A 16,191-nucleotide genomic window follows, 5' to 3' on the forward strand; every position below is an offset into this window, starting at 1 on the left:
AAGGGTCATGGCTCATGTCTCTTGGGGTAAGTATAGATTAACCTACTGTAAATTTTTTACTCCTTTTAATGGTATACTGGAAAGTTTGGGGTTTGCTTTTGCTTGCTTCATTTTCAGTTAGATATTGCAGTGGTTGGAAGGTATGCTAGATGTGTTTAATTTTGGCATTGGACTAACCCCAAAGGAGATGAATTTGGAGACACTGATATGTTAAAGTAAACTCCAGAATACAGCCCAGCCAGGCAGATTCATTTAAACATGGACGTGAGTCAAATAAAATACTAGATCCCAAATCCAGCCAAACTCTAGTATCAAGTTCACCTTAGAATTCTAATGCTCTGCTTCACTACTGTTGCATTCCAATTTCCAGACCACAGCATAAAAGCATTTGTCCCATCTTTGTAAATTTAGTGACCTGAATTCAGCTTTGGAGAAACCATAAGAACAGCACATCAGACCAAAGAGCTGGCACTCAGGGTGGTATTCAGGGTGGGAAGGGGTGCCTCTGCAGCCTGCAGTCAGAATATAATTCTACAGGTAAAGTGGCATGGCATAAAGCTGTCCAGCATGGCACTGGATCTGGCTGGATCCAGAAGCAGCTCTCAGCACAGTTACAGATTTGAGGGCAAAATTGTTCCTTGGCACATTTACATCCAGGACTAGATGTGGACACAAGGCAGCATGTGTGGTAGTGAGTGTCAATGTGCAATTCACCATGCACATACATATTACCTGGAGGCACTTATTGCTCAGGTGCCTTATATACTTCCTAGATAGCTGCATTTTTGCTTGTTCATCAGACCTACTTTAATCTCCTATTCCTCCTATTTCTCTTCAGCTTTTAACTGATGTCCCACCTACATACTATCTGTGATGGCCATAGAAGAAAAAGAGAAACTGAAAAAAAATTTAAAAATAGAAATGTTATTGGTCCCTACTTTTTTTCTGACTCAGCCACATCAGTAGATATAGGATTTAGGATATAGAGAAGGAAAAAATTACCTGATGGAGAACTGGGAAGTGAGGGAAGGCAGGGAGGGCACAAAAGCACATGGTGAGATCTATCAGAGTTCAAGCCATTCATCAGTTTGTCTGAAGAAGTCCTAGTACAGACTTTGTAAGAGAGCCTTTGGTTAGAATCTGTGTTCCAGGGATCATCCAGCAAAGCCTGGCAGCTGTCTGTGTTGTCCAGCAAGTTGTGCTCACTCCTACTCTTTTGAGATTTGTCTGGAAAATGGTGGGTACTGGAGCTGGAGGAGAACCTTGACATTTTGCTCTGGGAAGCAGTGAGGAAGGAATTGCCTGCAGTGATTGGGGGGAAGCTCTGGGTGGTGATGGGTGGGAGTCCCTGACATACTGATTTCTTCTTTTCTGCTATGAGGTACTTAGTGTCTGTGTTCTTTCTTTTAAAGTCAGGGGTGGTCTTACACTCATCTGGAATGTCTTTGCAATTTTTATTCATAATGCAATCAAAACGGGTGATGATATCATCTACTTCTGAGGTCTCTTCTCCAGGATATTGATCCCTGCTTCTCTCCTTCTGACTGGTTTTCTGATCATCTTTCTTCTTTTTGCAAGAGAAGATCTGGTTCAGCATACTGAATCGTCCTTCTTTCTTTGTAAGTCTGTTGTTCTGGGAGTGAAACTGATGAACTGACTCAGATCTACTGGAAATACAAAACAAAATGTGATGTCAATATTACCAAACAGAAAATACCAACTGTGTTACTCCATTAATGAAGCAATATTCTGTCCAGATACATTGCATGGGTGGTTCAAGATAATTAGGATTCCAAATTTGTAATTAACAGACTGAAAATGCTACTGTGTTAATTCACTCTTTCTTATAGGTGAGTCGCCTTACAATCATCTTAATGTAACTTAGCATAGTTACCTGGGAAAAAAACCACATTTTTGTGGCTTCAGTATCTACCAGATGTGAAGATCTAATAATAATGAGAAGAATGTGCTGTGATCTTTTAAATCAGGTATTTGTATTATGTCATACTTGGAAAAAGGTATTTCTGGTCATTGCAAACACTGTTAAAAAAAGCACTAGTTCACTATTCCTTCTGTCCCTTTCCCTTCTCCTTTTTTCCTCTTTCCCATTTGCCCTTTCCCTTCCAGACCTTTCCCTTGCCTTGCTTATACTAAAGAGGTCCAGCACAGTTTCAGATTGGTCCAGATAATTTCCTACACTTGTGTTGTTGCCTTTTCCAAACTAGAAATGAAACTCACGAGTATTTTAGTATGGGAGGTAATATAAAAGTGGATCTTTATTGGAGGCCTTCAGGGGCAGTTATGGAAAGACCAAAGCCCACCGCCACAAGGGCAAGTACATTTTTATAGGCTTTAGGAAATTAGCATAATTGATAAAAAGCACCAATTAGGAACACAGGAGGTGATGGAATTCCCCCACAGGTCAAGCCCCTTCTCTGGAGTCCCTGCCTTGGTACTAGGTGTACTTTGTCCATGAGAATGTATCTGAAAGAGTTCTCAACCTTGGTAGCCAGGAAGAACCAAGACAGCATGGGGCCTTGTCCCTCCTGGGATTTGGAGCTCTGGAATTTGTTTTGTCTTTCTGCCTAGGGAAAGGCCATGGAAAATTACTGGGAAAACTAGCCACTAGTACAATAGGCTACAGAGCTACAAATATATCTGCAAAGAATACAGAGAACATGTAAAAGACAAAAAGGCAAAAATGAAAATGGTATCAGTATTGCTTTAGAGGATTTGAGATGAAATTTTGGCTAATCTCTGACCTTCTCTAGTAGACAGAGTGCAGGTTAAAGGGGAGAGGTAGTATTACCTGTGGCTCACACAATACTAACTTCTGACTGGAAATGAGAGGAAAGCACAAAGAAATGGGAGATAAATGTAACTGCATACTTGAAGTAGAAGAAGGGAAACTAATTAGATAACAGCTGCCGAAAAAGGAAGAACACAAAGAAAGGAAGGTTGTAACCAGTAAGTCTTTTGTTACATTTTTTAACAGACAAGAACTCAGAATAAAAAAACATATCAAGGTAGAGAACTAAAGAAGGCTAGGACAATACTACCAAACCCTTACTATGAGGATGATAACTTGAGATTTATTTTATTTTCTGTCAAAGCTGCTTTTGTGCTCAGTCTGTCTGTCTGTCTGATTATATGAGCACACAGATAGTGCATAGAGATGTCAAAGAAGTGGAAGTTACATATATCTGAGTGCTGAAATTATTCTGTTATACAAGTTTTCTACATGAAGGTGACTGAGCAAGAGCTATACACACATCTTCTTCATAGCCCTCTGCTGCTTGGTAGAGTAGTATTCAACCTCAGTGAAGAGTCTTTGTAAAGAGAACTGATTGTAATGTTGCAACATTGGTGGAAAATGAAATGAGTATTGCCTATGGATCAAGGACACACCACTGAGGGCCCAAACTCTTCAGGAGCATTCAAAAATGAATAAATTTGTTTTCTAGTCAGTAGCAATACGTGAGCAAGATATGAGCTTTACTTTTACCTGCTCTCCTGAGTCAGCAGCTTGATGCATGCCGTGTGCCCACAGTATATTGCGTATGTCAGAGGAGTGTTTTCATTGATGTCTCGAGGGCTGCTGTCTATCCCCAATTCTAGCAGTGTCTGCACACAGTCAGCTTTCCCTGCTGCTGCAGCCCAGTGCAAAGGAGTCCTACAGGACAGGAGGGTATCATTAAAATGGGTGAATAGATTTACAATCAAAGCTATTAATGACATAGTGAGGTATGCACAGGATCCTACTTGTCCAGATTAATAATACACACTTTAAGAAATTCTCCAGTCAACTTATTCCACACTGTTGCAAATGCATTTATTTAGCTGCAGACAAAGTAGATATGGGGCTGCAGAATGCCTATACACAATGTAATAGCATCTCTTCCACAGCTGAAATTGTAGAGTAGAAAAAGTGACTGAAGTTTTCAGAGTAGAATTTGAAAAAAACTTTCACAGTGTCCACTGCATAGAGACAAATTCTTCTCATCTTTATACCAACCCCAATTAGCCATGGTTGGCAGAGGACTCTCCATGAAGGTAATAAGAGAAGCCTCTCCCAGATGAATTACAGGGACTGAACACATCTACCAGACTGCCACTTTGCCAGTTTCTGAGTTCTCTGATTGTCACAGACCAGAGCACATATAACTGTTTTGAATCTCTGCAGGAGAATCAAACTGATTTTTTTCTTGCTGTAAAATTTTTGTTTTGTATTTAGAAACTTTTGTCCAGTTTACAAATTGCTCTTGTGAAAAACCTAAAAGCACAGACAGCACCGCAAAAGAAGTACTTAAGAATAAAAAAAATAAAATTGACCTTTTTTCATTCTATTCCTTTTCAGTCCCAGTGATTTCAGAATGGGTGTAATCAGAAACACAATAGAATGAAAATCTTATAGATGTGTTTGGAGAGAAAAGCTTACCTTTTCCCTCTCAAAGTATAATATATTCTGTGGAAATATCTGAGCATGTAGAATAGGTGGCCATGTCTTAATGAACTTTGAAGTGCAGGCAATCTCCTCCCTTTGCTCTTCTTCCCACAGAAACACAACCTGCTCAACTACATTTTAATGATGTTTAGAAACTGCTCCAGAACCCTGCTCATTTTATTTCTGTTCCATTTTATTGCACTTTTCCATGAAGAATGATATTATTTTAAGTACCTAAAGGCCTAAGCCAAGAAAACCTTGGCTTTTGCACTGAGCAGAATAATAATCAATGTGAACAGCCAGCTGGTTCTCTTTGCATTAAATAAATTTATGAGCAAAGTTCCAAGGAAGGTAGGTGTGGGGTGAAAAAGAAAAAAGATGACTTTTCTGTACTTATGAAATAGAGATTTAATCACAGAAGAAATCACAGGTCTTTTCAGAATGGAAGGTGAGGGTCTTCTGGTCCCATTTTCATCTTAAATACAACAAGAGAATACTGCCATTTCTTAAATACAAATAACAGCAAGATCCTGGCTTCAAGTTGCAGGATCCTGTTATATTGTTTTAAAAAGAATGTTCACTTTTGATTGAAAGAAACTTAGGTGAGTCGTGGCAAAGTCCTTACACAAATATTCTCTTTTTTTAGCACAAACAGAAAGCTAAATATCATTCTTTCTAGTAGATATCATACTAAGTACAATACATGTGAACTGGACTGGTTTGCAGTGTTTCTGAGCAGTGTTACTAGGCCATGGCCTGTGAAACAGGAAACATGATTGCATAGTAGGCAGAGTTGGTCTCAGGTTATCAGAAAGGGAGCAGCAACTTCAGTTTCCATGGTTACCTGTCATCCACATCAAGGGCCTGCAGGTTGCACTTTGGGACTTTAGCCAGCTCACTGATGATATCACTGTAGCCTGCAGCAGCAGCAATGTGCATGCATGTTTTGCCATTCTCATCATCATAATTTATTATTGATGGTCCCTGCCAGTGGTCCAGAATGATGGAACACAGAATCCTGTTGCCACTCTGGAAGGAAGTTCAGAGAAGGAAAGTGTTTTACAATGGAGCTCACACCAGGCTGCACCTTCTCTGCTAGAGAATGCTAAACACAGTAATAGTATTCTTCTGTGTGTATACCAGAATCTCCAGATATGAAAGCCAAAATCTTCCATCTCCAGCTGGGAATTGTGCTTACTTTATGAATTTTCTAAAACACTCCGAACACAAGATAAATAATAAATAATGAACCACTGCAAATATCTCCAGAAGTGGTAGAGTGCAAATTACTTAATAGAAATTACTTGTGGTTTTTGCTGTTTTGCTAAGCCAGAGTCCAGAAGCACAAGCTTATATTTTCCAATAAAAATGTAGGGCTGAAAAGAATCTCAGAAAAGCAACCCATATCTCTAAGTCTGTCTCAGTACACTTAGAAGAGCCATGTCAAATATTTGTTCAAGTGCTTCTTGAAAACTTTCTTAGCTAGTTTGCTCCAGTGTCTGGTGTCTTAATAGAAAGTTGACATTGTTCTCTAACCTGCAAATGAAATGGAACATTTTATATCCTACCTTAGTGGAAACAGAGCAAAAGAATTCATTACTTTTTTATAACAGCAGAAACACAAGGTTGCAAAGGTCTTTCTGTACCATTAAATTCTATCCCTGCAATCACTTGAAGCTATGTTACATCATTCCTCTCATAAGCTTACTTTGTCCATTAAAGGCAATTAGATTCCTTTTGCCCCCATTACTCTCAAAGGAACAGAGTTCAAGAACTTCTTTGTTTTTATGATTTGTATCTCTAAATTCTATTCACACACATATTCAGGGCTGATTATATTCTTTTGTTTCTGTTCCAGTATTATTATTTGGATTAAATACTCCTTTCCTCTTACTGGTACTTGTTCTTCAGATGTATTTATAGGCAATCATCACCTCTCTTTTGAATTGTTCTCCTGCTGCTCTAACCAATCTTGGTCTTTTAAGTTTGGGGTTTTTTTTAATATGCTTTCTGTTTCTCTCATTAACCTAGTAACCCATTTCCTATTGTGTTTTAGTTGTGTTTCCTTGAAGGGGAATGATTGAAATTGTACTAGTCATACAAAGATGTTTTTGCCAGATCTTATACAGTGACACTGCTTTTCCTTATTTGTGTTAGAAATACCTCTTTTGGTATGTCATAGAACAGCATTTGCTTCATTCACAGCTGTGTCCCATTAGAAGCTCCTAGTGATTTTGGAATGACCCTTTACACCTCAGTACTTCCTTAGTTTTTTTTCCAAGCATAGAGTCTCTAGTTTTGGGGAGGACCTTCTGTTACTAGCACCAAAGTGCATGACTTATACATTTTATCCTATTCAATTTTGTCCCATTTTTATTGCTCAAGATTTAAAGGTGATCCATATCCCTGTACAATATCCCCATTCTTTTGTGCTGTCTTTCAGTTTTTTATTATTGGCAGATTTTGTCAGAAAGCTCCTGTATTATGTGTCAAGCTATTATGAAAATATTAAACAAGAGTATTATCAAGTCTTATCCCTGAAAGTAATTTCCTTCCAGCCTCTAGTCAACATTTAACTACCTTCTTGTTTTCTGGATTTTAAGACACAATTTCTTTTGCTTCTCTGTACTTTTGTCTCTTATTTTGTAAGACAGCTATTTATTCTAAATATATCTTTTAAAGATGGGTAGACATCCATTATCTCAAGCCTCCACTGTACACTTTTCATCTCTGCTCCTCGGATTCAGCTTCCTGCCATATTTTGCACCATTGAGAAAATACATTCCAGGTCCCTGGAACATTCTGATCTCACAACTACTCAGTCCAGCTGAGAATTTCCTTAATTTATCAAAACATGTCCCCCTGCAATCAGGATATTTGTTTTACATGTCCTTTGTTTGATTTAGAGTCTAATCTTGATCATGTAATCCAAGCTTATTTTCTATGGCCAGCATTTTGTAACATCCTGATTAAACATGTTTGAATTGTTATTAAGTTATAGTTGTCTGAATATCTGAGGAAAAGAGGAGCGTTGATCCTCATGTTCAAGAATACTGAGGTCCTATGAATAATTGTTGTTTTCATTGTCCAGTCCTTATGCTGATACCAATATCCTCCATACTGGTATAATTCCAAGTTACACATTTTCATCATTAGCATCAATGAAATCTCTAGTCACATTCAGGGCTAACTAAATCTAGAAGTCTATTATGTACTTCTAGTACTACCACAACAAATATCTATCTGTTATCATCCTGCTCTAAGTCAGTTTTGATACAAAATATAAGTTACATTAGTACCTTACTTCTGTATTCATGTTCTAGTGACTCTACTATTACTCCAGTTTTACACTGTCTTGCTAAGTCCAAATTTCACACCCTGCAGCTGCAGTTTCAGTCCCTCCATGTTCTTGCACAACTCTTAGCATCCACATAAGAAATTTCCCACTGTTCTGACTGGCATTTTATACTTTTACAGACTGTTCTGTCTCCCACCAATCTTCTGCTTTCTAGACTAAACAAATAATTTCAACCTCCCTGTGCAGGTCATGTTTTCCAACGCACTTATTACACTTGGTGCTTGCTTTTGGCCTGTTTCCAGTTTGTCTACAGTTTTTTTCAACCATGGCACTCCAAACAACACAATTATCCAGCAGAGTCTTCTCTCCCGACATTGAAAATGACTTCCTGTAGCCCACATGTACCATACTTCTGTTAGTATGTACCAGAATGATGTTTGTTTGATTTATATCAACACCATAACATAAACTGCTTCTCACTTTTGTAATCTGCTAGTTTATTACTCTTGATTTTGCACAAAAACCTTTAATTTTTTCACAATTCTGTATACAGTGTTATTTTATTAACTTCAGTTAATTCCTACAATTTCTCAAAATAATTTTGAATTTCATCCTCACCCATGAGGTACTTGATGTCCCTGTAATTTGATTTTTATTGTGGGTTATATGTGTTTTCTGTGGGTTTGATTTGATTATACTGTGGGTTATATATGTCCCTGGTTGGACAATCTATGAGAGATTCACCTCCAAAGATTATTTGAACTGTCTTAAATGTGGCTGATAGAGAATATATGATGTGTGATACAAGTCTCTGGTTGATTTTGATGGCATCACCTTCTTCTTCCCCTGTGGGACATCTTGGACAGAATTATGTGTCTATTATAGCAGGTTGTGCTTATAAAAACTGTGCTATTGATGTTATTCAATGTGATTAAACTTGCATGTACTGCTCTAATGAGAAAGGAACAAAGAATTAGCATTTTAACGACCACTGTATTTGCCACATGCTTAGCAAGGCTTCTGTGCCATGTGATGAGCTGTATCTTGTCACTTTTCTAGAGTTTTTGTGTTTTATTACATGGGATTAAACTGATTAAATGACATTCAAACATACTAGACCTTATTTGGTATAGAAGCTTCTTATCTGAGGAAACAGTAATTGCTTTGAAGATGGCTATGAAAATTCTGCCTCATTTCAACAATTCAATCAAATTGTTACTTCCATTTTCTAAGTAATAAAAGAATATTTCCTAATATTTGAACCTTCTGCTGTATGAGATTTCTGGGTGACTGCTCAGTGGCTTTCCAGTTCTATCTTCATAGGAATGCCTTCTTATCTTTAAATTCCTCTTGTCTCTTTGAAATTGCACTCAAAATTCTCCTAAAATGCTTACAGTGCCCTAATTCTGAGATTGATAGCTTTGAGCTGTGGTCACCAAAAATATAGTGTTCCTGTGGTAAATTTACCACAGTACTATTGTTAGACCAGGATGTTCTCTGGTAAATTTACCATACGAAAATTATGTGTTTTTGTAACCTTACTGTACGCATCACTAAATTTCATCTTCCCTTTTTGTATTCAAATTCTTTGCAGCAGAGATTCAAATGTTCTCAAAGATTATCAGTCATTTTTGCTATGTGTTTCTAATTAGTTTTGCAGGACTTCTCCCCACCCCTTCCCTGCCCCTCCCCCAGGTTTTGTTACACTTTTGTCCCATCTCACACTTTTATCTGCTTCCACCCCTTATTGATTCTCCTCAGTGAAATTTTCTTCCTTAGATCCCTTATCTCAATTAAACGTACTTTATTGTTCTAGAGTGACTTTACTTGTCCCAAACCAGGCCATTTATGAAGAAGTAACGTCCTAAAGCCTGGATCCATGAGCCCCTGTAAGAAAAACCCTGTGCTTTATGCAAATTTTTGTCTGAGATTTGTATCATCTCCAGACAGTGGCAGACAGCCAAATCACTAACAGATATTTAGCTCTGACACTTGATTACAACTCTGGTTTCTATATGTTGGTTGATGAAAGTCAGACTTCTGAGACTTGCATCTCTCAGTGCTTTCCAAATAAGAAAATAATTATTCACGAAGCATCTATCTAATCAAATACCATGAGGAGAATCCTGAACCTCTGGGACACTTTTGTAGTTTAGACACTTCTTTCAGCTATGTCTACTCAATTTATCCTCATTGTTACTACAGCCATGGTTCTTACACTTCTATGTCCGACTGATAAGAAGAACAATAATTTTACTTATAAAGTTTCTTGTCCCTTACATAATATTTGTGCTTTAACATTACATTTCATTCTGCCAGGTCTTCTGTCACAAACACTGAGATGTTTGTTTTTTGTTCATACTGCACTGTGTAGATGGCTATTTTATTCCTCTCTTCAAAGTATTCTAGTAAACTAGATAATGGGGGGTCAAAGAGTCATATGAAAGGAGTCTGCTAATATTTCTACCAGCAACAGAGAGGTGGGATGGGTAGAGAAACAAGCTATGGACCATTTAATTGGTCTCATGGAACCCAGATAAAATACTTTTCTTCCAAGTAAATGCCTCTGGAGATTATATGGTTAGGTTGTATTAGTTCTCCTATATTTTCTGTCTGTTTGTATTAGCATGCAGCTTAAAGCTTTCTCATATCTATAGCCATCTTTGCCAGGTGGAAAGTCCCCACTAGAAGCTCTTGATGCTGCTTCTTATCATTAGCACTGAACTTTAGGTCAGCCTGTGTTTTCCCCTTTTTCATTCTGTCACTTTTTGATTTCTCAGTTATGAACCCAAAGCCACCCCTGAGTGGCTGGAGATTTTAAGCATTATTTCACTCCTTTCTGCAGCAACAAACATATACTATCACCACTGCACTATTTGGGGAGGTAACTCACTGTTATAAAAAAAGCAAAATGAATTACATTTATATAAGTAATTCCAGCTTCCTCCTGGAAACCATCTATGTGTATCACTGGGTGCTGTTTGAGATTTATGTTAGAGAATCCAAGCCCTTTTGTCTTTCCTCTTATCCTTCACAAACAGACACGCATAGAATACTTTAATCTGAAATCAACTGTAACACCAGCAGGACCATTAGAAAATAAACCAGCCAAACAAAACAAAAATATTTTTCTTCTTTGCTGAAATAAAGAAACATGAGCTATTTTTGAGCAACTCATAGCAAAATTTGAACAAGTGACTTGTCTGTGGACTTTTTACTTTATAACCCCAGATGAAATTACTGTGTTGGTAAATACATCTTTCCCTTCAAAAAACTTTTTAACCTGTTTTTACCATTCTGAAATGCAGTATTTACCAAAAGCAGAAGACATTCCACATTTTAAAAAATATAATAAAATTTCCATTATTATGGATCTCTTGACTGGATCTTGAAAATACTTGATTTTTTAACTCAAGGCTATTCTGGAAGAAACTGTATGCTTTGTTACAGCTATACTGGCAAAAGTCAGTTGTTCTTCCAGTATGTTCTTTTCCCTCATGTGATTAATGTCACTGAAGTGACATTTTCCTCATATTCACAGGCAGAGCACTGGAGCAGTGCATCACATCATTGCTCTTACTGTAATATGATTTAGAACTTCATCCTAGAATCAGAGCAAGACAAATGTTGCATCAGCTGTGAGGATAAGTCAGGCTGGAATCAGATATTAAGGCAGTATCAGAAATCTATCTTGTGGTAGGTGCAGTGTCTGCTGTTTTAAGGATAGAGAATGCCAGACTCAAAACCAGAGGTATAATGTTGCTTTTGGTCTGCAGCAAATAGTGCAATGGGAAATGTTCTTATATTGGCAGTTTGGCTTGCTGAAGAGTTTTGCACACGTTGCTGCTTTCCCCCATGTATCAAGGACTTCCAGCACCTCCCCCTTCTGCACCCAAGACTAGACAAAGCTAAGGAATGGAAACACCTTCACTCTACCCTGACTGCTGTCATTTCCTGGCTGCTAGATGCCTGAACTTGGCAGTGGAGAAGTGAGCAAAAATTCAGGTGGTTTCTCTACCCTGAGAGGACACGGAAAACTGGTCTCTGTGATGAGGAAAGAAGCAAGTCATAATACCATCATCTTTCCTCCTGCCAGGGAAACTGTGCCAGAGATTCTCTGAATGCAGCCCAGGCACTTCACAGGGTATGTTTCTGATGGCAAACCAACACAAATTAACAACAACCCCTCTGATGTCACTGTAGATATATTGGTGAGACTCAGTCGGCTCAGAGAGAAGCTCATTGGTCTTCTCCTAACTTAAGTGCTGCAGCTTTACACACCCACTGAGACAGCATCTCTGCAGAGTCAGAGCGACCCAGCTTGGCTTGACTTTGTGGTACTGTGGGAAAGAGAATATGTTGTTGTACAGGAAAGTTTGTCCTGTGGTCCTCAGAGCATTACTGCCTCTGGTACAGCGAGGACACATGACATTTTAAAAATATTTTTCCTTTTAGCAGCCTTAATGTGTTTTGGAAAAAGGTACCAAATTACAAAGGCAGTCATGGAGGCATGATTCTGGCTATCGTATGTCCCTGCTTCTCTTACCCTCTCTTTGCTCAAACAAAACACTGCATGAAACACTGGCCAAGTCTCTTTGAGAATTTATTTTCCCTTGGAGTTTAAGTGCGTATGATTTATTGTGTAAATGACTATGACTAAAATCACTTGGCAACTTTCTCCTGCTATTGCATTGTTGTAAGGACTGATTTCTCCAAATGAGCTGTTTACATGCTTTGGAAAAGAGGTAATTTTTAAAATCTGCAGAAGAATGAGGATTTATTCTATCAGAGAAATGGAAGCATTTGTCTTCAAGTGCCTTTTGTCAGGCACAGGAGATCAGGACAAGTATAGATATGCAAGAAGTGTGTTGCACATACATTACTCATATTCTGGCATCCACTGTGCAGTTACACATAGACTGCGCTGGGAAGAGGTCTGGCAATTATTCTGTACTTACCTACAGGATTTGCCCAAGACAAATTCCTGCTAAGCTCAGTGGGAATTCTGCAATTGATTACCTCAGACATTTGATTGGCATGAACAATTAAATTGTCTATGGCATGTTCACACTTGAAGGGCTTATTTTCTAACAGTTTATTATTTCAGTAAGAGTTTTTCTGATCATCTGGCTGTACTGGTGAGTTTTTATATCAATACTGCAAGTTTGCAGATGATACAAAACTGGGAGGAGCTGCTGACAACCTCCAGGGCAGGGATGCCCTGCAGAAAGACCTTGATTAAAATTAGAGAGATAGGCAATCATCAACCATACAGAGTTCAACAAAGGAAAGTGCTGAATTATGTGTGTGGGATGGGGCAGCCCTGGATGTACAGACAGACTGGGGAATGAGAGGTTGGACAGCAGTGCCACAGAAAGGGCCCTGGGCTTCTGGTCCATGGCAAGCTGAACATGAGCCAGCAGTGCCCTGGCAGCCAGGAGGGCCAAGCCTGTCCTGGGGGCATCAGGGACAGCATGGGCAGCCAGGCAAGGGAGGGGATTGTCCTGCTCTGCTCTGCACTGGGGCAGCCTCACCTCGAGTGCTGGGGGCACTTCTGGGTGCCACAGTTTAATCAAGTTATTAAACTACTAGAGTATCCAAAGGAGGGCAACAAAGATGGTGAATGGACTTCAAAGAAGCCATATGAGGAACAGCTGAGGTCACTTGGTCTGTTCAGCCAGGAGGAGACTGAGGGGAGACCTCACTGCAGTTATTACATCCTTATAAGGTGAAGAGGAGGGGCAGACAGACCTCTTTTCTCTGTGGTGACCAGTGACATGACCCCAGGAAATGGCCTGAAGCTGTGTTGGGAGGTGTAGGTTGGATATCAGGAAAAGTTTCTTCACAGTGGGTTTCTGGGCACTGGAACAGGCTCCCCAGGGAAGTGGTCACAGCACGAAGCCTGCCAGAGTTCAATAAGAGTTTGGACAATGCTCTCAGGCACATGATGTGACTCTTGGGGTGACCTGTGCAGGGCCAGGAGCTGGACTCAATGATCCTTGTGAGTCTCTTCCAGTTGTCACAGAACTCAGCTTATTCTGTAACAACTTAAATGAAGAAATAGTTGCAGCTACATAGAAAAATAAAGTAGCACTCAGGAACATCCTTCAGCACTGGAATTTAGTTGTTTGTACCAAATAATTCTTAAAATCCTCCCTGGCATGGTTTAGGCCTGGGTCAAATTAATACTTTCCCTACCAGTTCCTGGAGCTAATATGGGTGCCAGATCATTCCCAGCAGGTGGGCTGTGTATGATCATCCTGTTTGGATAAGAGAGTATAGCAGCAGGGACACAGCTTGTCCCTTGGTAGTTTGCCTCAGTGCCAGAGCCAAGACTTAAGCACAACTAATTCACTGTTGCAGACAGTGTCACAAACATTTAGGGCACTTTATGGAAAAAGCTTCTGCTGGTATTAGAGCAAGTTTATTTCTTACTCAAAACTATTTGCAAATTTTCTTCTATCTTGTTTTGCAACTTGACAGCTCACTCTGAAGATCCCCGCTGCTATTTAATGTTCCAGGCTCCACAAGCAAGAGTTGTACCATTGCTGGAATGACAATATTTACAAAAGAAAGTAATTTTAAAAGCGTATATTTAAAAAATGAAAATTTAATATCTTTTTGACTTGTTTGTTAACAATCAAAATTGTCTTTAAAGCTTAGTGACATAAAAAAGGAAATCACTATTCTTCCTTTCAAGCCATCTTTAGAAAACTGCATGAAGCAAGGAGAAATGAAGTTCAACTTTGCAGGGAAAGAAATCTGCCTGAAACCAACTAGACAGTGAACCTGCCCAGCAAATGCACTTTTTTCTGGTCAGTCCAACAACAGATATATCTGCAGTAGAGAAACACTAACTGAGTTTTAAGATGACTTTGGAAGTCTGTCTGAATTCTTCCACTGTATGTAGCCCACATGAAAAAATGGGGTGCTGGGCAGAGAGACGTGATCCCTTGGGAGAGATTCTGAGCCAACACTGATTTCTCTGGCCCCTTCCTCTGCTATGGCTGGATAGCCAGCTGTGTCCTCAAGATGTCCTGCAGCAACAGAGACATTCTTTCCTAGAGATCCTGGCATTTAAATGTGCTTTCACCTTCCAACCAATTACAGAGAAACTGCAATGCTTGGTCAGCCAAACACAAATTAATACTCACTCATGCATTTCTTTTACAGTGTGTTTTAGATATACAGGTATTTCATTCTCTTCTCTGGAAACAGAGGAATGAAATAACTGCATTGTTGCTATGGAAAAATATGCTGGCTTCTAATTTTTTAAAACTTTGCACTCCAAATCAGCCTATTAAAAAATCATAAGCACATCTCCCCATGGCTGATTGTTATTTTTAACAGCTTCTTTCTAGTTAAATTCTTTTTATTCCTACAGGTTTGTATTTCTTAACTTAGAAAAAAAAAATCTGTTTTTTTGTTTATCCTTTAGTGGAAAGCTGATATTTTCACATAATCATATGACTGTGGGAGCCAGAGACTTTGAGAATGAGACAAATAAAATTCTGGTAAAAATCATGACAAATGGCAAGGCAATGTAGCAAGATTCCAAATCTTCCCAGGCTGTTTACAAGGTACTACTAATACCATTACAGTATAGAACTGTGTAGCATCAGAGTGCATGCTGTATGGTATATGTTATATCTTACCAGGATTTCAATAATACTGTTATGTAGAATTGTTAGAATGGCTTTACCCTTTGTCCCTGTATCAGTTAACAGTTTTGTATTTCAAAGGTGTGTTTCCTTTTCGCTACAGTAATTAATGCTGGCTGAAGTGAAAGGAGAGAAATACCTCCTGAGACACTTTTAATAGGCCTGTTTGCACCAGCACATAGAAATTCTGCATGCATAAAAAATGTGGCATGAGACTCTCACAGCAAACAGTAATAATCAGTGTTTTTGACACTGATACATTTGCACTTAAGATGTGAACTTGAATGGCAGGAGATCTGAGCTTCACGAAAAAGCAGACCTTGGTGTGGACAAGGTCTGTCTGGTCATATCGATGGGACTCATCATCCCATGATGCCTGAAGGAAGACAAAGCCACAAACAAGCAGTCTTTGAAAGAGCCAGCACGGAACAATGATTTCATATGAAATATGTCTCATGCCCATGAATTTGGGTTTGAATGGTGGGCAATGATTTTCACATGGTCCGACTGTGTGTTTCAGCCCAGCGTGAACAAACTGCCTCTTTCCTGCAACTTCTGAAACAAGTTTCTGTACAGTGTCTGGTCTTCCCCTCACTGCATTAAAAAAAAAAAAAGAAATTAAACACAGGGCCCTATTCAGCCAAAAATAATCCCTGCAGCTGTACTGCCGGAGCTCTGTGAGCCTCTTGTTCTCTGAAGATATTTATACAATTCTTAAAGGAAAAATATCTCTTTTCCAGCAGTCACAGAGGAGGCTATTAGACATAATGCTGATCCCCTTCAGCAGA

The 16,191-nt window shown here is 39.0% G+C and overlaps 1 protein-coding gene across 5 annotated transcripts in view; it reads right to left on the reverse strand.

The window, feature by feature from the left end:
- Nucleotides 1-16,191, reverse strand: part of ANKRD55 (ankyrin repeat domain 55) — a 46,805-nt gene that overhangs the window by 10,355 nt on the left and 20,259 nt on the right. For all 5 annotated transcript variants that reach the window (XR_005627529.1, XR_005627528.1, XM_039709924.1 and 2 more), the window contains exons 7-9: nt 5,289-5,473; nt 3,506-3,673; nt 1,003-1,667 (exon numbers count right to left, since the gene is read on the reverse strand). Coding sequence is in view for 3 of the 5 variants with exons in the window: in XM_039709924.1 (XP_039565858.1) it covers nt 1,003-1,667; nt 3,506-3,673; nt 5,289-5,473 (1,018 nt within the window). In the remaining 2 variants the exon portion in view is untranslated. The remainder of the gene's footprint in view (nt 1-1,002; nt 1,668-3,505; nt 3,674-5,288; nt 5,474-16,191) is intronic.

The sequence above is a fragment of the Passer montanus genome, unplaced genomic scaffold (assembly GCF_014805655.1).
Source record: "Passer montanus isolate IOZ18808 unplaced genomic scaffold, ASM1480565v1 scaffold22, whole genome shotgun sequence".
Classification (NCBI taxonomy): domain Eukaryota; kingdom Metazoa; phylum Chordata; class Aves; order Passeriformes; family Passeridae; genus Passer; species Passer montanus.